We start from the raw sequence: 22,279 nt of genomic DNA, 5'->3' as shown, positions 1-22,279 counted from the left end.
ACAATGAATAGTTAAGGTGGAGGGATCTTGAGTTTCAGGATGAAGCCTTAACTATTCCTAGCTTATTAGGAAAACTTTTGATATCTCTAATGGAGGGATCCTGGGTTCCAAGACGAAGTTAGGGATATCACTTTTGATTAATATAGTGATAACCTTTAGACTTTACTTACGTCTATTTGTTTTTATGTCAAATTATGTTGATAAAAGCTCTTAATTGGGTAAAATCATTGGTTTGAAAACAACATTTCATCACCCACTTAGGAAAAGTAAACATGTAGTCAAACCTGATAAGGGTAGACTAAGGTTTAAAATTTGTATACACCAAGAATCTTTGAAGTTCCAATCAGTCGTTGTAATCTTTATCTTGGATTAAACTTTGAGATCCTGCAAGCCATATTAAAATAATAATTGAGATGGTTAAGTGATCCTGAGGATCTTGGAGTAACTACCGAAGATGATTTTGATCACAAAGATCCTAGGGAAAATCCCAAAAATGATTTGGATCATAAAGATCCTGAGGAAAATCCTGAAAATGATTCTGATCATAAGTTAACACGTAAGTGTTAAATTCTTGGGACAAGCCAAACATGGGTGACATGAATATGCCAAAACCTTGTGTAAATACTTGGGACAAGCCAAACGTAAGTGACATAAATATGCCAAAACCTTTTGTAAATACTCGGGACAAGCCACGGTTGTATAACATGTCCATGTTATTCCATTGATAATATACTTGAGGATCCACCACGTAACCAATAATAACGAAATTGTCAGCCACCATTAAGATGAACTGGTCCTGCAATTTTTCATTACATGTGGACACGTGCGCTCCTGGTGAGTTGTTTAAACCCAATTCTTATAAAGGTGAAGACATTTAAACCTTAGAAGGGATTATAACCTTAAACATAGAAAGGTGGCCAAATCCCTAGGAATGCATTCACTTCTTAGTCGAGATCCCGATTCTGCAAAACACTCGAGCCTTGCTTAGGGTGGGTGTTAGCTCGGATAACAGCCCTCCGATGCTTAAGTCAGTAATGGGTTTCAAAATAATAATAAGAATTCAAATAATTGAAATAGTAAAGTTAGAATACATACCATACCGAGTTAGAAATAAAATTTTAACGTACACGAAGTAGAGTTTAAGGTGAACAGCATTCCAGGTTCTTGGTTTTTGGCATATTCATGCTCTCTTTCCCGCTTCAGCTTCAGCTTCTATCTTGTATGGTCCTTCCCATTTGGGTGCTAGTTTTCCATCCTTGGGATCCGCTGTATTCTAAAATGCCTTTCTTAGTACCAAATCTCCTACTTGATATCTTCTGACCCTGACATTCTTGTTATATGACTTGGTGATTCTTTGTTAGTATGCCACCATACGAATCCTTGCGGAATCCCTGAGTTCGTCCACTGTGTCAAGATCATTGGCAAGATCCCGAGTGTGGGTTTCAGGATTCTAGAAGCAGGATCTCGTAGTAGGGATCACCATTTCAGTTGGAACCACCGCTTCGGTCCCAAACACCAAAGAGAAAGAGTTTGCTCGATTGTACTCTTTGATATAGTTCGATCTGCCTATAACACAAACGATAGCTCTTCAGCCCATTTCCCTTTCTTTGTCCCCAACTTCCTCTTCAAGTTGTTGATGATAATCTTGTTTGAAGATTTTGCTTGTCCATTGGCTTGAAGGTGCACTGGAGTGGAAGTGATCATCTTGATACCCCATGCATCACAAAAGTCAGTGGTTCTTTTGCCAATGAATTGAGACCCGTTATCACAAATGATCTCGGCCGGGATTCCGAAGCGTGTCAGGATATTTCTTTTGATGAAAGATATCACTTCTTGTTTTTAAAATTGGGTAAATGCTTCTGCTTCAATCCATTTGGAAAAGTAGTATGTCATTGCTAACATAAAAGCTTTTTCCTCCTGGGGCTATTGGTAATTTACCCACAATATCCACCCCCTATTTCATGAAGGGCTATGAAGATACTATTAGATGGATAGGTTTAGGTAGTTGATGAAGAATGTTTCTATATCTTTGGCATGCATCACATTTTTTAGCATAGATCATCGCATCCTTCCTCATGGTTGGCCAATAATAACCAGTCCTAAGGATCTTGGAGAACAATGGCCGACCTCCAGTGTGATTCCAGCAGTCACCTTCATGGATATATTTTAAAACTTCTTGTACTTCATGATCCTCCAAGCATCTCAAGTATGGACCCGCGAGAGACTTTTTGTAGAGAATGCCATTTAAGATAATGAACCTGGATACCTTCATACGAAAGGCTCTAGGATTTTCTATTGTGCTAAAAGTAGTTATATAAAAACACGCTAATCTAGATACTAGGTAATAAATTCTAGACTCTTAACTTAACTAAAACTACTAACCGGCAAGTGAACCAGTCGACTCTAGTACAGCTAAGTAAGTCCAGATATCGAATCCACGAGACTCTTTAAATTACGTAAACTAGCTAAATTAGACTCAACTACAAACACGACTATTTATTTATTATTATTTTGAGGGGGTTTTACTAATAAACTAATTAATAAAACTAAAGACGACTAAACTTAGAACTTTGACTTAATTCAGATGATGATGAGCAACCACCTAGGCTAGAATCCCTAATGTATCAATTGTCAATTAGTTGGAAAATGCATGTTATGGAACTGGGATCATAAAATCGTTACTTAAAGAAAACCCGAACAGGACCCCTGACCCTTCTCAAGAAGACACCTCTGGATTTCTATTAAGTTCTTAAAAACACCAGCTTCATTAGACTCGCTTAAGGTCGCTAATTATTTTATGATAAGTACCTCTATAAGATATCCTACTTTACAGCGCGGAATTCAAAGGTAGTTTAAAGTATTCACTCGATTAGATAAACAAGGCTGAAAAATCAAACCTAGACGGACTCCTTACGAAGAACTAAATCTAGCAATCTTAAACAACCAAGACTTATCATATAATCTACCACCTCTCAGCTATTTAGATTAGCGGCACACTTAGGTCTATTTGATTTATTAATATTGTTCCTACGGATTTATTGCAAATCAACTATAAACTATTCAAAAACACACAGTAGATGACCTAACAGAATTCTATCATATGAAACAATAACCAAGGAAACTGTGAAACAATAAAATTCACCAAACAATCCTAAGCACACATATGCATCGAATGAATAACAATAAACCTTTTACTTAATCATAAACCATAACAAAAAAACGAATAATCCAAACTAAAAATCCAATGTCAACAAAAGTTCATCATAAAGCCTAGGCAGTTTAGGGGTTTAGCCAACAACCATACTCAACAGCGAAACAAATAAATAAGGTTCAAAAACTGAATTCATAAAGAAGACAGTAAAATCAGACCGGATAATAATGATGTTTGGATGAGTAGGTGTCGAACTCAACGCTCTCTGGTCAAACCAAGATGCTCTTCTCTTTTTTTTATGGTTGCCCTTCTTTTTATATTCGTCCGATCAGGGGCACACCTATGTCAATCTCTAATTAATTCCTCCGTAGGGTTAGAGTTGATCAAAAAAACCGGTTCCTGGAACCGAACCGGTGGACCCGAACCGGAACCGAACCGGTTCCTACCCGTTTTTGGTAGGAACCGGACCCTATCTGATTCAACCCGATGATCCGTGACCGGTTCTTGCAATTCTGAGTGGGGGCGGGTAGGAACCGGAACCGGTTAGGAACCGGTTCTATCCGGAACCGGTTAGGAACCGGTTCTAGCCGTTGGATCGATTAAGCCGTTGGAAATCGTTTTTTTGGCCGTTTTTTGACCGTTGGGGTCAAAAATAGCCGTTTTTTGCTCCCCCAAGCACCCCACTACTAGTATAAATAGGTATTTGGTGTCATGGGTTCATCACAACACTCAAAATGCAAACCCGAACGCAAAAAAATACAAAAAAACGCTATTACAACGTTTTGAGTTCTCTAATCTCTTGTTTTCTCTTCTTCTATATTCATATTTGTTGTTATGGCTGCCTCACAATCATCGGTTGGTCAAGGTTCCAACGCCGAACCAAGTTTCGTTCGTATTGTACCTCATAATCGTAATCAAGAGATTTGGTGCAATTGGGATTTGGTTGAATTGAGTGACCATTCATTGAAGGCTCGGTGCAAGTTTTGTGGGGTTTATTTAAACCCACTTTCGAATTCAAATTTGAAGAAACACATCGAAAAACCGTATTGCAAGGCGTTGAAAAAGAACGTCGATTCGCAACAAACGCAAATGGATAGTGAAGGCGGAATATTTACATACCAAATTGATCGAGTTCAAGATCGTATGGCGAAGTTTGTGATTCAAGAAGCTTTGCCGTTTAGCCACTTCGACAACCCTCGCTTAACCGCCATGATTCGAGATACGCTTCAACCACAATACACTCACGTAAGTCGTCATACTCTTAAACGTTATTGTTTAAAATTGTGGAAGAAGGCCAAAGAGGTACTGATTGCATATTTTGAAAATATAAATACGGGAATAAACTTAACTAGTGATGTTTGGTCGGCTCCACATGGTCTACCCGAATCTTATCTTTGTGTCACCGCTCATTGGGTAGACCCGTCATCGTGGGAAATGATGAAACACACCATTGCTTTCGAACTCTTTGAGTATCCACATACGGGAGATAATTTGTTTGAAATTTTAGATTATGTTATAAAAACTTATAAACTAGAAAATAAAATATTTTCAATGGCATTTGATAACGCGTCGAATAATATATCGGCGGTTGATAAATTAAAATTAAAATATACGCCGATTTGCAATGGTGTATTTTTTCACTCAAGGTGTGTTGCACATATCATTAATTTAATCGTGCAAGACGGACTTGCTTCGGATGAGGTTACATCGGTTATAAACGATTTTAGACTAATGATACATGAAGTTTTTAAGAAAAGTAAAAAAAGACAAATGGATTATAGAAAATTTTGTAAAGATACGGGAAGAAAAGCTTTGGGAGCTAATTGGGATGTACCTCATCGATGAAATTCCACTTGCATAATGTTTCAAAGTGCTTTGGAACAAAGAGAAACTTTACAAATATTTCATTCTAGTCTTGCCGAGAATGATTTGGCAATCCCCTTTTCAAATGAGAAATGGGAAATTATCAATGACTTTCGACTTTTCTTGAAGTTTTTAAAACAACAACTACGAAACTATCGGGAACGTATTATCCGACAAGTCCCTTGGTTCTTTCGGAGTTATTTTTAATGGTTAACAATCTTAAAGAATTTGAAAATAAAAGTCCAATGTTTTCAAACATCATATTACCAATGAAGTTTAAATTAAAAAAATACTTTCTTGAATTGCCACCGGTTTTTACTTGCGCCGCCGCTTTAAACCCAATGTTAAATGTTACGGGGGTTGAATGTGTGATAGACGAAATTTTTTCAGCCTTAGATATGCATGAAATTGACCCAAACTTTTTAACAGAGGCAAAAAATTATTTTAACTTGAATTTTAAATTTATGTATGACTTTTATTTAAATAAATATGGGTCAAACATACACATGCTTATGCCGAGGGGGTCTTCATCAAGTTCAAGTGCTACTAGAGTACGAGATCCCATGATTAGCCTTATGAACACCGTTCGCAACGTAACGGCTACAAAACAAAGGGGTAACACCCCTTCAAGCGAACTAGGAAGGTATAGTTCAAATGATTACTCTACCGGTTTATCCGAAGAGGAATATGGCACTTTTGATGTTTTGGCTTGGTGGAAGGTAAAGGAAACCGAGTTTCCGATTCTTGCCACCATGGCCCGTGATTTACTAACCGTCCAAGCTTCTACGGTAGCTTCGGAATCCGCTTTTTCTCTTAGTGGCAGGGTAATATCGGTGAGAAGAACAAGACTAAATTCGGAGTCGGTGGAGATGTGCATTTGCTTAAAGGATCACTTGGACTCAATCGATCGTATTCAACACGTAACCACTCTCGAAGATGAAACACCACTTGATGTTCGAGTGCACGACGAACAAGAAGGCATTTCTACAAGTAATTCCGAGGAAGAAGTCGCCGCTCAATAATTACGACGAACAAGAAGGCTTTTCTAGAAATAATATGTCACAACTTTATATTTATAAGTTTAATGTTTTGTTAGTTTGTTTTTAAAGATTTTAAAACATGTAACCTTTTTTTTTTGAACTTCTTAAAGTAAATAAAATGAATTTTATGTTAATTGTTTTGTTTATTTTTCATGCTATACAAATACGAATCGTAGTTTAGAATCCAAATCACAAACGAAAAACGAAAAAAAAAAAATTTACACTGTAACCGGTTGGAACCGGTTACAGTGTAGGAACCGGTTTAGGAACCGGTAAGAACCGGTTAGATAGGTTAGGGGTCCGAGGGTGGGAGAACCGGTTCGGTTCCCTAACCGGTTCGAGCCTGGAACCGGTTTAAAAGGGGGTTTTGAATATAGGAACCGGTTCCGGTTCCTAGTCCCAAACCGTTTTGAACATCTCTACGTAGGGTTCTTTTCAAGATCAACCAACTACTTATTTTTCGTGCATCCAACTTTGTGAATTCATATGGGCTCTAAACCTTTTTTAATGGGCCGTAATTCAAACAATTCCATGCATTCAACTTTGTGAATTGTGGCGTCCCCTGTGTTCACAACAGACCAGCAATTGTGATTTAATATTAAATTTTAAGATTAAATTTAATATTCATACAAATTAATATAGATTGCACAACTTTAAACAAACTTTATTAATAATCATAATAAATTATGTTGAGCATAAAAAAAATCGTTGGTCTCAAAATAGTAAATATAATTTGTCTTACCTCATTGTCTCATATTCAATAAAAAAAACCTCATTTTAGCTTGTTAACATTTGAGACCTTTAAAATTTTAATATGATCCAACTAAGAGTTAGATGGAACAAAAACCTAGCTCAGTATTTAAAAGCGTAGCAAAAATTTATATAAAAATATGTATATTTTAGATCATATCATTTTCATCCTTAGGAATTTCATTGTGTTAAAAATATCTCTTGATAGGTTGGATCCAGGATTATAGACTAATTTGAGGATCCTGAGCGGCATATTCTATGTTAGATACTTCATTGACTTGAGGATCTTGAGCAATGTTCTCTTTTATGTCCTGCTTTTTGATAGGGCTCGGATTTTCAGTATCCTAAGTAAAGGATATGTTCATGATAACTTCAGAATACAGTATCCTCCTAAGCAACAGGTATCTTTAATATATCGTTATACTAACAGTTCAACCGCCTTTCTTTGATGTTTATCAGGTCATACAACTTCACATGATCTCCTAAAGATTCGAAACACTAAGCAACTGTTATACATGGGATTTTGGTATCCTGAAATGCGGTATATTCAGGATAACTTCAGGATGCGGTATCCTCCAAACGACAAGAAACGGTCAACAATTAATAAAACATTAAAGATTATATACGTTGGAGGGAGTTACAACTCGTTTATAACAATGATGTGCAAGCCATAACCACTCCAAGATCATAACCAGAACAATTAATACTCTTTATCGCTAGTTATTATCTATTGATCCTTCTTGTAACTATAAATATGAGCTATTTAGATCATATAGGACACACAACTTACACTCTGACTATAGCGTTACTTTGTAAACATGATCTAGAGAAGAAAGCTCCAAACATTTGTAACCTTTTTCGATTATTAATAAACTGGTGGTGATAGTTTTCACCGTCCGGGGTTTTTTTCTTGTTATCCTCAGGATAACAGGTTTTTCCTCGCAACAAATCCTTGTGTCATTGCATTTACGTTCATTTCTATCAAGCACCTAAACCTCACTTACTAATTTGGTTACAAAATTACTCTCGTTAATTTTTACCCAAAACACTTTTCATCTAGTGATGGCATATATGTGACTGGGTTCAGGATATGTACTCCGTCAGGATCCTGAAGGTAGATCCAAGATTTTCCAAAGCATGTGCCTCAGCATTTTCTTCTCTAGGTACCTGTTCAATAACAAAAGAATCTGGTTTTTCTGCAAGCTTTTTTACTATTTGGAGATATTTGGTTAGTTGTTCACTTCTAACAACATAAGAGCCACTGAAGTGGTTAGCAAGCAATAAGAAATCCACAAATACATGAATATTTTTTATTTCTAAATCCTTGATTGAAGGCCAACAATTAAAGCTTCATACTCAACTTCATTGTTGGTGGCTTGAAAATCACATCTGATTGCCTAGGGTATTATGTCCCCTTGTGACGATTTCAGTATGATTCCTAAGCCTGCCCCCCTGACATTTGAGGCCCCATCAGTAAATAATATCTATTTATCCTTATCATGGTCTAGTTGTTGCACTTCCCAGTCAGCTTTCTACTAGACATCCTTACTAAAATCAACCATAAAGTCAGCTAAAGCTTGGGATTTAATTGTTGTTCTAGGCTCATATACAAGATCATAAGCACTTAATTTAATAGACCATTTAGCCATCCTACTAGACATTTCAGGTTTTCTCAAAACATATTTAATAGAATAATTAGTTTTAACAAAAATATAGATAGTACATATTTAATCCATTTTTCTTATATTGTATTACTAGGTTATAACCCGTGTACTACACGGGGATGGTTATCAAACATTTTGGAATTAAGAATAATTTATAACTATAATAAATCAATATAAATTATATTTAACAATTTTTCAATAATTACATATTAGTTTCACTTGACATGTAAGTCTTATTATTTCTAAACAATAAACATTCTAAGACTTAAAAGTATGGCCAATTATAACTCCAATTCATGATGCAAAGTCTATACAACAAATGAATATATACATCATCTTTGCATTCCTCAGTTCTGCTTACCTAGGAAACATAATATACATATATCCATATGGTTCATATAGAAGCAACATTAAAACAATTTGCATAACTACTCACATAATTTATTGATATTTCAAAGATGATTTCCGTAGTACAAACGGTCAAAACACTTTTGAGTGACTTTTACCTATTTGGCCCATACGAAAAGATGAATATTACCCAAATTGACCCATTTATAAGGAAAAAGAACACCACCCAAAATTAGAGACTCCATGATACCGTCAAAAATAAAAATAGGATAAATTTTGAAGTAATATTATGATATAAACACAAAATATTTAATTTACTGTACAATAATTAACAAAAAAATCCATGAATCTGAACAAATGTAGCTACTGAATACGGGCAAGCAGGTCAACAGGTGATTTTAACTTTAAAATTAAAAAAATAATAATAAAACTTGTAATTCTTTGGCATATCAAAATTACACCTTACATGATGAATCCAACAAAAATTAATGCATACATACCAGAAATGAGAATTGGGTTATGCTTGACAGACGGCGGCCTTATTAGGTGAGATAAAGGCTTCACTTTAACCTGCAGATAGAAAAAAAAATTAGGTTTTTCAGGTTGATATATACCCAAAACCAATTACCTTAAATCATTTTACAAGCAAAATTTGTATCATTTACATATTCTTTTTCATTTTCCAACTCTTTTTCATGCAAAGATTTAGATCAATAGACACATACCATACCTTACTCAAGTATGTTAGTATCAGTAAGTTTGACCAACTACCAAAGTCAATATCAGGATTCGCATAAACAAAAATTTGAATCTTTTTGGACCCCAAAATGTCGTTAACACTGTAAGTCTACTTTACATCTTAATAAAAACAGTTTTCACATACATATAGATTAATTCAACACTTGTATTATTAAAAAAATTAATAGAGCTGCTTGGAAATTGTTACCATACTTGCAACTACTGATCCATATTTAGGAAAAAAGAAGGGCACCAAAGTTGATAAAAAAAATATGTTAAATTGTACGATAAGGGACACAAAACCGAAATGAGGAGGATTCAAACATACGCAATCCACATAAAAAAAAGCCACTAACCACTACACCACATGGTTAACAATGGCAAATAAACAATAGTCCAGGTTGTAGAATATTGATACTGCGCCAAATTGCTAAAAAAAAATATTTGAAATGATGTTAAACCCGAATATGCATCATACCTGCCCTTTTATCAAACAGTTGGAATATGGTGACCATTACCCTTTATAATCAGTAGAATTGAATGTTATTGGCCACTTCGAAGAGAAAAAAGATTCAGAAAGTTGTCACAAATTTGGAGCACAAAAGTACCATGTTTGACATAATGTTGGCAACTCTATACCATGGAGAATCGGCTAAGCTGGCTTTTATGGTCATATATCACCGTTGATTTTCGACCACAATTTCAGGCAAAAAAAAAGCATGAAAAATAAAGAACCACAAAAGAAAAGATGATGTTCTTGCTATTATAACTGACCAAAACTAAATAAACCAAGTGTGTGACATAATCAAGCAACATGTAACTAAACACATGCATCTTGCCTTCTACAACTTTAAAAGAATCAAAAGAGGTTTTAAAGAGATTACTTAGCTGCAAAATGTGGATTATGGATAATGTAAAGCTCTATGTGAACCTCTGAGCAGCCTCCTTTGCAAGAACTCTCTCATACCACTTCTTTCTGTATCCATCATACTTATCATTAAAGTTGGCCTACAATAATCATAACCGTAATCAATATCAAACCAAACTATATAATTTCTATTAAAGATTCTTTATACAAAAGAACCTTAATTGCTTCCAAGATACTGTTGAATTCCATCTTATCTCCATTCTTGACTGTAATACAACAATTAGCTGTTCTGAAAGTATTTGGGATTATCTAAACAAACATTGCTTAACATCACACAGATTTATCTAGATTCATATAGCATGTGTATATTTCCAACGATAAATTAGAAAAAATAAAAATGGTACATTTGGGTACAAAAAACCAGGTCCACATGTAAAGTTAATCATCAGCACCTCCACAATCTTATCAAGATTTGCAATTACCAAAACTTGAAGGGAATGCACCTACAAATGAAAATCAATTAAACATAGATAGCACATAAATAGTTTCAATAAAAACCCTGATTATGAACCCTAATTATCAAAATTGGGGAAAGAGAATTCGAATCAGATGTATATTCAATTGAAACAGAAATGGGATGAATCCAAAATCATGGAGAACATAATTATAATAACCATAAATTAAAAAAAAACGCCTTAAAAATGTGAGAAAAATTACAAAAAAAAAAAAAAGTAAATCCAAAATCATGCCTTGATCGTGGATAATCAGAATCCAAATTGTGCACTTATTATGTTTTAAAACTCCAAAAATCACCCGAGAAGAGGAAGAAGACAGCAGCGATAAAAACACACATTCGGTGTTTAATTGTTCGGGAGAGTGAACGCGAGTATGAATGATGGAAGCTTGAATTATGATGGGGAGAAAACCGTCCGGTAACTCCTATTCTCAAAACATACCTGTCAAATACTTGAAGGAGAAGTATATGCCACGTGTGAGCACAAGAGAATGTGAATATAAAAGGGTGGTTGACACCTTTCTATAAAAACTTTGTTTTATTATAACAGGAGATTATCTAGATTATCCCGTGTATTATACGGGTTTTAAAGTTCAGGGTCGTCTATGAGAATTCAAATATCTAGGCCGAACAAATAAAAAAGGCCCATAGGTCCTAACGAGTAACGAAATATATAAGATAATTTTTTTAACCGACATTAACGTTATAACAATAAAAATAGAAATAAACTCAAATACAATAATAGCTAACGGCTAACCGATGATTCGTGAAGCTCTCCTAACATTCTTAACAGCAAATTGTTTGATCGCCTCTTCACAGTTTATATTATCTAAGATTTCGCTCTCGATAGCTATCGTTGCCAATCAATTATGTCTTTCTTGAGCATTGTGGATCGTAAATAAGATTTTAATAACTTCAATTTGAAAAACTTCTTTCTATGGATGTCATCGTGACTAAAAAACTTCTTTTTTATTTATTTACTTTAACTAGTTTGGGCCCAATACCATAAATGGATTATGAGAACACAAAAGTGGGCCCAATATATAACAAGGGGATTAAGATTTATTTATATTCTATAAAAAAATTTTAATATATATAAAATGTTATGCCCCTGAAAAGTAAGTGCCCCGACCGGTTGTCCGGGTTGCACCACCCTCAAGCTGGTACTGCTAAAGTTATGACGATTATGCTTTAAAATTTTAAATTTTGTTTGTAAACATTTTAATGCGTAACGTCATTTTTTTAAGTTTATCTCTATCAGCATTTTCTTTCCGTATGAATTTTCTTTCTGTATAATATAATTGCGATATATTATAAATCATGTTGCTGTCTCAAAATATATTAAAAATATCTCGTCGTTTGAAATTCTATATTTGTTCACTTGACGATTTCTATATTTATGCCCGTATTGTACACGGTCAATAACCTAGTTAAGTCATTAAACCTTTCGGTTTAAGAAAACAATTTTGAGACATACTTTGTCCACGCTTAATATACAAATATTCGGATTTCATGAAAGTGATGAAACATATTACAAACACACATACTCAATACTCAATGTAGATGACTAGTAATTTTTATATCTTTTTTTTTAATTATTTTAGATTTTTATATTAGTTTACTAGCTTTATAAACCATTGCCTTACACGGTATAAATTAATGTATAAATTACAATGATAAATTTGATAAAAATAAAATAAAAGATAATTAAGTCACTTTATATTATGTAAAAAATGTTTTTCTGATATAGTCGCTTTATATCATCAAATGTATTTTAATTTTAAATCGAGAATGAGTTGTTCTACCATCGATTTACAATAATGAAGCAATGCTACTGAAAGCAACATTTAAAAACAATGAGGCCTTTAGACTTTAGATCTGAAAGATGTAGTTAAAGTCTTTCTTATAAATGTTTTCACTCCATACCCTAAACCTTAAACTATAAACCAAAAAAGGCACCGAATTTTCCTTTTTGAATAGCTTTCATGATGCCCTTATAAATACACTATTATTCAACTGTTATAATAGTCTTATACTAAATATAAAAAATGAAAATTTTGCCTACGATTTTTAAGAGTTATTAAACATTGAATATTTGTAACAAGTAAACAAAATTATTATAGTTTTCTTCAATATACATTTTAATTTTAAAGAAAATATCTTTAGGACACTTAATTGTTATATATGTTAATGTTAATATTTTTTTTATATTAAGTATGTTTACAATATGATTTATAGCATTAATAATTCAATCAATGGAGATTGACCAATTAATATGGTAGGTTTAATTTAGAATCAATACTATATTTAGAACCAATATATTTTAACGTTATTTTACTAATCTCGTGAAAATAACGTTAAAAGTGGCGGAAGATAAATCAAGCATCATGTGGTGGCGTTGATACTCGAAAGACAAGGATACATGCACCAATCGGCGGGGGTTTCGGTGATTGAGTGTTATGTGCCTTAGTCCAAGGCTTGATACGAAACTACTATCGAGCCGGGGGTCTCACAGGAAGCAGCCTCTCTATTCCTACGGGGTAGAGGTAAGGTTGTCTACATCTTACCCTCCTCAGACCCTACCATAGCTTTGCTATTGATGTGATATACTGAGTACGATGATAATGATGATGATGATGATATTTTATTTTTCTTTTCCATCAATAGAAGGGAAGTGATTTGGGTGGGAATTTGATAGTGAGAATTAATTTTAAAATACCATGTGTCCAGAATTATTTTCCTTTATTAGTATAGATAGATAGGCAGATAGATGTTTTTTTTTAATTTGACTTTATATTTCTTTTTTCGTATTATTGATTTTTATTAGTTGATTAAAAAATAATTTAAGGAAGAATATAATGTGTTCAAGGACAAGAAATTTTTTCACCATAAATCCATTGATATATAATTCATTCAAACTGAATAAAATGATTCAACCACAACATAGAGACAAGTAAGCGGGTAACAAGTTGTGTCACCACCTCCTTTTGAATGGCAAAATCGGTTCCACTGAAAACAAAGTTATAGTTCTTCGACGTCGATAAGTTATTTTGCACGACCCGTCGTCTTTCAGAAGCATAACAGCTTCGAGGGCAAGGAACCCAAATGCATCAAAAGCAAAAGAAACGAAGACGTGCTGATTCTCAACACATGTTTTCTCGTGCTTAGCGATCCTGCATTCAATATTGCCTGTTTAACAACAAACCCGGGGTCCTAGAGGTCTACACAATCGTGCCAACTGGTTGCTTGTTGAAAAAAAGCATTATTGTCTGTAAAGAAAAAAAGCAAGGGAGTTTGTTATTATTTAATTTCCCCATTTATTTGCTGCAGTGCAGTGCAGTGCAGATGGAGGGAAGAGAAGGGCAAAGGTCGAGGGCGTACAGCCTCCCAGCGAGGCGATTGGCGAACGAAGACATCGTCTTCTGTATCGATGTGGATCCTGAATCCCTCGTTGAGATGAAGAACACCAGTGTCAGTGGTAGGCCTTTCACCCGGTTGGAGTCCATCAAGCAAGCCATTCTCCTCTTCATCAATGCCAAGCTTGCCATTAACCCTGATCATCGCTTCGCCTTTTTTGCCCTCGGCAACTCCCCTTTCTGGGTAATTCATTCTTTTCTTTTCTTTTCTTTTCTATTTCCGAATAATAATAATAATAATTAGGTCATTGATTGACAAAATCCTAATTTACCTTTCTCCAACAATAATAATAATAATAATAATAATCACTTAACAACACAAAATCAGCCAAAAGCCCGGAAATACACCAAATAACATTCAAAAAAACATAACATAGTAATCATAAACAAAGTTGCAGCAAAACAGCAATAGGGAATAAAAATAAATTAATTAATTAAGAAACTAATAACTAAAAATAGTAATAGTAAAATTCGAATAATCAAACATATAAACGAACGCATCTGGACGAACATAAGCGAACATTAACAGAGGAACTTCGACGAACACAATTGAACGAACCCAGCCTCTGTTCATGTTCATTCGTTAAGCTTACCGAACGGAATTCTTTGTTTACGTTCGTTCGTTAGTTTATTAAACGAATGGACATAACGAACTTCCCGCCGAACGGTTCACGAATGGTTTTTTCGGACGTTCAGTTCATTTACAGCCCTAATAATCAAGATAAAACACACAAACTGTGAAAGAACAAAACTAAACAAAATTAAAATGATGAATTTGTTGTATCATTTACATGCTCTTGGATTACAGTTTGACAGTTTTTTAAACGCCAATAAGAATAAATCACAAGTTTAAATCCTTTGTGTTTTCTCGTTTGTATTTTTAGCTTAAGAAGGAGTTTACCAGTGACGCTGATTCCGCAATTGCTGCATTTCGAGGCATCACCGTTGATTCTACTCCTGCTGGTCATGCTGATCTCACACATCTTTTCAGAGTTGCAAATCATGAAGCTAAAAAATCCCGTGCACAAAACCGTATACTAAGAGTGGTGAGTAATACGATTAATCTTTGTGTTTTATTGTGGTATTCTTGAAATCAATCACTTAATAGTTAATACCAGTGTTACGTATTTCATATTACTTGCGGGTCCCAGATCCTACTATATTGCAGATCATCCGTAGCGCCACATCACCAATGGCCTGCAACCCAAAAGCTTTTCACATTAGATGTGATTTACCTGCACGATAAGCCAGGGCCCGATAACTGTCCGCAGAAGGTGTATGATGGTCTAGTGGATGCTCTTGAGCAGGTGAGTGAATACGAGGCATACATATTTGAAAGCGGTCAGGGTTTGACACGTGTCCTTTTTAGACACATGTGTCTGCTTTTATCGCACCCTCAACAAAGGTGTGTTCAAGATGATATTGATATTCCCAAATCGCTTACAAAGAAGCCGATTGCGGTGGATCCGGCCCCAGCTGATCAAGAATGCGTTCCTGTGTCAAGTCAGTGACTTTGTTTGTATACAATAATGTAAGGATTCTTGTTTTGTTGGTTGTTTTATGATGTAATGTTGGGTACTTGTAAACAATAACGGCTCTCGTGTTGTTTTGTGGGTTTGGGTTCTTGTATCCAGTCTCTTTGTTTTGTCATTGTTAGCAATGATGTTCACTAGAGGTGGTAACACGGGTCAGCTGGTTGGTTGGATAACGGGTTAAAACATGTTACATTAAAATGTTTGTTCATTTCAATTTTTTTAATAGTTAATATGATTATGCTACTTTTATGTAGTCAAGAATAAATATGACTATACTCCGTGCATGTGAACAGGAAAAAAAATTTACTTGAGAAAACAAAACTTAAAATGAGCCTACCACCTGCTGTCCGCCTAGGCAGCTACTAAGATAAGGTTTGATGTTAGATTGGGTGTCAAAACCAGATTGATTTTTATAGTTCTAGACGTTAGATGCGATTGATTTGCGGTTCTAAAATAGTTAAACAATGAGTTCAAACCAAACGATGGCATCAAACATTAAGGTGAGCATGTTCGTTTACCATCTAAATTCTTTTATCTTTTGTGTTCTGGAAAGATAAAGGTAGAGTATGCCCTATGGTGTTCAATGAAATGCCTGAAGGGTTTTTGAAGGAGTGCCAATGAAAAATCATTTTTATGTAAGCTGCATTAAAGAAAAGGATAATTTGAAATGTGTTGATTGTTATGAAGCTGTCAAGATTAAAGGAAGCAAAAATAAAGGAATAACAAATACGAAAATATGAATCACATGATAACAAATCTTCATGTTTCAAAGGCATTAGACAAAGGGAACGTCCTTATCGAACTAATAACATTAACCTGAAAACTGTCATTCCAAGTTCTCTTTCATTATCTATTTTAGTGTGTAGTTAAAACTAAACTGAAAAACAAAAAAAAACTATATTGAGAATAATAAAAGTTGCCAACCGTAAAATTAAGCAAATTTAGAAACAAAAACATCACAAAACTTCCTTTGCCAGAACCAGAAAAACCTTCAACACCTCGACTGAGTCAACTCACTGGCTCTTTAATCACGTCATCTTTTGGGTCCTCGATTTGAACCAAATCATCATAGGAAACAGCACAGGCACACGGATTCTTTCATTAACAGGTCGTTTCTGAGCAGGTCTTTCTTCAGTTACATCTTTTTGCACTCCAGCCTCGGCCTCTACGGCATCACCACCTGCTTTTAAACATGTCTGTTTGTTCTGGTTTGATGCTCTTCTCAAATCTGGCTGTTTAAACTGCTTCTGCAAATACAATAATTAACCATCATCATCATCATCATCATCATCATCGTACTCAGTAAATCCCACCGATAGCAAAGCTATGGTAGGGTCTGAGGAGGGTAAGATGTAGACACCCTTACCTCTACCCCGAAGGAATAGAGAGGCTGCTTCCGGTGAGACCCCCGGCTCGATAGTAGTTTTGCATCAAGCCTTGGACATAAGGCACATAACACTCAACCACCGGGACATCGGCCGATTGGTGCGTGTACCCTTGTCTTTCGGCTATCAGCGCCACCACATGATGCCTGATTAACCTTCCGCCACTTTTAACGTTATTTTCACGAGATTAGTAAAATAACGTCAAAATTAGTGCAATTTCACTTTTGCCCACCCGAGGGTTCACACATATATACAATAATTAACCAATATATCAATTTTAATCATCAACTGTAATTTAAATTCAGAATCAGGGGAATGTGACAATCAAAAACCGGTGCAATGTTGGCCAATGTGTAAAAGATAAACTATCAACTTACCTCAAATTCCTTTCCCTTTTTCATAATCTCCTTGAAAACATTTGGATCGCGAGATTTCAAAATGTTCCATAAAATCCCACCGCCACATTTTAAACGGCTTCCATCAGCAGTTTTCTGACCGCCACAAGCTTGAATTGCATCCACCTGTGACCATTTCATAATCATCAAGCAATCTGATAGGAATCATGCTCTAGAAAAGTCTAAATAACATTTGTCTATTTTGGGAGGGTTAAGTGCAACTAATATTTCTAAATCGGGATTAATAGCTAATAGGGAGGAGAGAGTATGTTTTAGGTTTAAGATGGTAGTACCATGGCTCCTGCGTATGCAGCGAGAGGGCTAGGCCCGGGAATCTCTTGTAATCTTTCTTTACATTTTCATTAATACAATCATTCTTCCTTTTTACCCCTAATATCTTCTCTACATTCAATCTATAGCATATCAAACCCTATCACAATCCAAGATACAAAGCCAAAATAAGCATTGAACAATCAGGTAAGCAATTTCATCAAGATATAATAAACACAGAGAAATTAAATTTAATGAAACACAAATACTTCTAAAGAGTGCAACAAGTTTTAATTATATTCATGTGTGGGATTGGATTAATGGATTATGATTGTTTCTTTTAATTGGGGTCCAATTCGTGTTATTGCAGGGAATTATAAATGTTTCTGTGTTCATACCAAGTGATGAAACTGCAATAGGAAATTATGAAGTAATACACATCCAGAAGAAATGTGAGCTCAAGAATCCAGATTGACATTGATAAAATGGCTCCGGGAAGACAAATCTGCGATTTTAAGAAAACAATATTGAGCATCAGACACTAAAAAACAAAAGTATTGACCATTAGGGCTGTTCCTCTCACCTTCAACCGCAACAATAACTGACCATTTGTCTTGTTTCCCAATATACCATAGGCTATATTGTGCAAAAAGTTACAGACTCACAAAAGAAAAGACCCTAGAATCTAAAACAACTACTCTAGAAAAAGTATTGTTTTGGTACCAACGCACTACTATCTTCAAGCCTCAATTTAATGAGCCACATTTAATCACGCAATATGCTTGCAACTAGATGTGGCAATGTCTTATGATGAGGCATTTTGGGTTGTGTTTAACTAAAGGGTCAAATCAAAAAAAGCTAAAAAGAAAAAAGGGTCAAGCCGGCTAAGAGTCACCAAAGATACATATTTAAGCACACAACCTCATGTACAGATTCTTTGAAGATTTAGATTACTACTAAAATGATATTGTTTTCGCAACTATAATTAGCACATTAGTTATTTAGTACTTATTTAACTGGACAAAAAAGGTGTTTGCAGTTTAACCCAATAGAAATTCCATTTGATCTGTAAGGGCGGCTCGGCTGTACAAGAAAATAAGTTGAAGCTTGAGGGCCCCATCATTAAGAGACCCCCAAGTTTTTCAGGGTTCAACTACATCCGATTCGCATTTGATTCTTTCTCTCAGACAACACTCCCTCAATTCCCAGTTCTCAAAATTTTCTATTTAAAATTGTGTGATTTGTGCCTTTTAGAAATCATATACAAAAAAAGTGTAACATATTCCCACGTGTAAGAATCCTACTTTTCTAAAGAAACGAGCCCAGCTTTAGACTCGTTACCCATGGTTAACCCACCACCTCTAGTTGGAAGTTGGAATCAATAGTTAACCTTCAGCCAGTAACAAATACTAGGAAACACATGTTTTCTAATCATGTACACAAATATTTTACATTAGTCCTACGCTAATAAACGATAAGATTGGTTAATTCGGTAAAATAAAGCACAGACTCCATTGCTTCGGTGTAGAAATTCATGTTAGATGCATTCTACTCTTTCCTTCTTAGTAGATGATGCTAAAACAATTAACAGTATATTCATTATAATTTTCCAATAAAAAATTAAATATAAAATACCTCTTTCACTAGATCACTCAAAGCAGGCACGCCTAGACAACCCACTGCAGTCCAGATAAGCCGGTAAGACTTCCTTTCTTTCAACCGCCTACACGTGTCAAAAACAAATCTGCAAAATAACACACAAGTGATTAAAACCTTAAAAGTTGAAGTATAATGCTTAGTTTCGCAATCAAGGATGCTAAATACGGGAAGTAAAATACCTGTTAATGTCTGTGACATTAGCCCCTGAACCACCTTTCTTTTTCTTATTTTTCTTCTTATTCTTACGTTTCCGGTTTTTAGTTTGAGGTTCTTGAGCTACAGCATCACCGTCTTTGCTGCTGCTTTGTCCCAACTCGACTTCTTGACTGTTTCCAACCAATTCTCCTTCTTCCACATCAACCATATCAACATCTTCCATATCTTCAACATTCTCCACATCAAAAATGGAATCAAGCACGCTCTCAACAAAAAACCTGCATGATTTCAAAAAACCATATCAGCATTCTCCACATCTTCCATATCTTCTTCCATGTATTCAAAAAACCTGCATGATTTCAAGAACACAAAACAATTACTGGACATAAACGCATTATATCAACAGCAATAAGATCTACAAGAAGCTGCATATTAAGTCATTGGCTATCTAAATACCCTGCAAAACAATCCCATTAAATCTTTATTATTACATCGACAAGCAAGAATCACATATAATCTGCCCCAAAAATAACATCATATGTAATATTTGATAATTTGTCACATGATTGAAAACGTGATATTTGAAAACGTGATATTGTAATATTCGAACCGGGGGTCTCACCGGAAGCAGCCTCTCTATTCCTACGGGGTAGAGGTAAGGCTGTCTGCATCTTACCCTCCTAAGACCCTATCATAGCTCTGCTATTGGTGGGATTTACTGAGTACGATGATGATGATGTTATCACAATTATTATTTAAATTAAATTTAGATACGAGTTTATATTCTAGAGACCCATTTTTCCACTCGCTCCAGCCCGAAGTTTTTAGGGATTCTCGGGGACGGCCATGTCGAGATTCTATCTCGGTTGATCATTAGATATTAAGTTGGAGGTCATTTAAGCACTATACGATCAGATAGTCGAAAAACTCATTGGCGCAAAACGTCGAACACCTGGTGTGCAGTTTTTATTTCTCCTCTAACCTAAGCAACTAACACATATCTCTAAGCAATATTATGACAAAACAAGTATGTGCTTTAGACCAAACACAAGTTAACATCGTTACCAACAGAACCCAAAGAAGAAACCCGGTGCCCATTTAAGAGCGGGTGAGTCTAGGAAACAGAAATTTGATATACAAAATAAAATAAAATAAAATAAATAAATGAAGAGAGACCAGACCAACCAGTGATGAAAACGTCACCGCAGCTGAACTCTAATGTGTAATTGCTATTTTCTTGGGCAGGGACACCTTCACATCCCTTGATACGTCGCGTATAGGTCTAGACGCGACATCTAGCCTGAAAGACAGTTAAAGACAGATATAGGCTTGTCGTATCGTACCCTATACGCTGCGTATAGGTCTATACACGGCGTATTGGGTTTGTATATTATTGGAGCCCGGCTCCCACCCCCTCCCAGTCCATCCTTTTTTTCTACCTCACCCTCACCCTCACCCTCACCCTCTACATTCAACCAACAACAAAACCATTTATTTCCGGAGTCGGACGAGGAGGAGCCGGGGTACGCCGCCAACGGTCATTCGGACTTAAACCGGGTTTCGTTTTATCTTTATTTAGTACATGTTAAGGCGTAGTTATACATGTTAGCACAGATATTTGGTGACTGGTTTAATTTTGTTATGTGACTTTTGAAAAAGTAAACTATATTTTTAGGCACCGACCATTATATTACACAATGCCTACTTACTATATAGACACCACGTATATGTTTTACGGTAACACTAGTTCGTCGGGCCGCTTAAACTAGATTTCTCGTACTGTTACCGTTATTGTTTAAATTTTTATTATATTATTTTTATTAAAATATTAATATTATTATGAAAATGTTATTGGTATTAAAATTTTATTGTTAATAAAATAAAATATTATTATTGTATTTATTAAAATATATTATTATTATGATTATTAAAATAGTATTATTCTAGACATATGATTATTATTATTAAAATAATAATTTTTATATTATTATTAGTATTAAAATATTCTTATTATTAGGTACCTGATGTACGTCAGAGATTCAGATGCGGGTGTCAGGCGCCAGCACAAGACATTCGGAGGTACGTTTTTATAGTGTAATGTATAATATAATATAATATAATAACATAAATTATTATATTATATTTTATTATGTTATATTACATCATATTATATTATGTTATATTATATTATTTAGATTATATTATATTATATCAAACGGGTGCGGGTTATGTTGGGTGGGTGTTGGGTTTTTTAGAAAAGTCCACCAGTTTTGTCTTGTTATGGTTTTTTCTTTCTTTCTTTTCTTTTCTATTGTTATTATTAATGTTATTTATATTTATTATTATTATTAATATTATTTACTTATCAATAATATATTATTATTCGAAATTCCACAACGGGTGTTCAGTTGCATGACTTATTTGGGAAAATTGACAGTGCGCAACAAACTTTCAATTTATTGGCTGGTTTCGTTATCGACATCTTGAAATTAGTTGTAGGGGCTTACTTGGGAAAACTGGCATTTCC

General features: G+C 34.9%; 2 protein-coding genes across 2 annotated transcripts; one reads left to right on the top strand and one right to left on the bottom strand.

Moving 5' to 3' along the window:
• The first annotated feature begins 14,281 nt into the window (after positions 1–14,281).
• LOC143613723 (uncharacterized) lies at positions 14,282–16,000 on the top strand. Its single transcript, XM_077087361.1, has 3 exons — positions 14,282–14,536; positions 15,237–15,398; positions 15,504–16,000. The coding sequence occupies exons 1-3, from the start codon at positions 14,282–14,284 to the stop codon at positions 15,861–15,863; spliced, it is 777 nt and encodes a 258-aa protein (XP_076943476.1). The 3' UTR covers positions 15,864–16,000.
• An 859-nt stretch (positions 16,001–16,859) lies between these two features.
• Positions 16,860–20,014, bottom strand: LOC143613728 (uncharacterized). Its single transcript, XM_077087364.1, has 4 exons — positions 19,776–20,014; positions 19,573–19,681; positions 17,650–17,793; positions 16,860–17,134 (listed from the first exon to the last, which is right to left on the bottom strand). Exons 1-4 carry the CDS (start codon positions 19,973–19,975, stop codon positions 16,916–16,918), a joined length of 672 nt encoding a protein of 223 aa, XP_076943479.1. The 5' UTR covers positions 19,976–20,014; the 3' UTR covers positions 16,860–16,915.
• Between the last annotated feature and the right edge of the window lie 2,265 nt (positions 20,015–22,279).

This window comes from Bidens hawaiensis, unplaced genomic scaffold (genome assembly GCF_021521415.1).
Source record: "Bidens hawaiensis isolate Kalapana, Puna unplaced genomic scaffold, B.hawaiensis_p1.1 tig00038088_1, whole genome shotgun sequence".
Classification (NCBI taxonomy): domain Eukaryota; kingdom Viridiplantae; phylum Streptophyta; class Magnoliopsida; order Asterales; family Asteraceae; genus Bidens; species Bidens hawaiensis.
This window is presented reverse-complemented; position numbering and strand designations above follow the sequence as displayed.

Bases quoted from the DNA above. Each gene is read 5' to 3' on its own strand.
- LOC143613723 (XM_077087361.1), top strand. From the start codon at position 14,282: ATGGAGGGAAGAGAAGGGCAAAGGTCGAGGGCGTACAGCCTCCCAGCG. The intron at 14,537-15,236 runs GTAATTCATTCT...TTGTATTTTTAG, and splicing joins TCGGCAACTCCCCTTTCTGG to CTTAAGAAGGAGTTTACCAG. The intron at 15,399-15,503 runs GTGAGTAATACG...TGCGGGTCCCAG, and splicing joins AAAACCGTATACTAAGAGTG to ATCCTACTATATTGCAGATC.
- LOC143613728 (XM_077087364.1), bottom strand. From the start codon at position 19,975: ATGGAAGATGTTGATATGGTTGATGTGGAAGAAGGAGAATTGGTTGGA. The intron at 19,682-19,775 runs GTATTTTACTTC...GTTATTTTGCAG, and splicing joins AATGTCACAGACATTAACAG to ATTTGTTTTTGACACGTGTA. The intron at 17,135-17,649 runs GTAAGTTGATAG...TTGTATTTGCAG, and splicing joins AAAAGGGAAAGGAATTTGAG to AAGCAGTTTAAACAGCCAGA.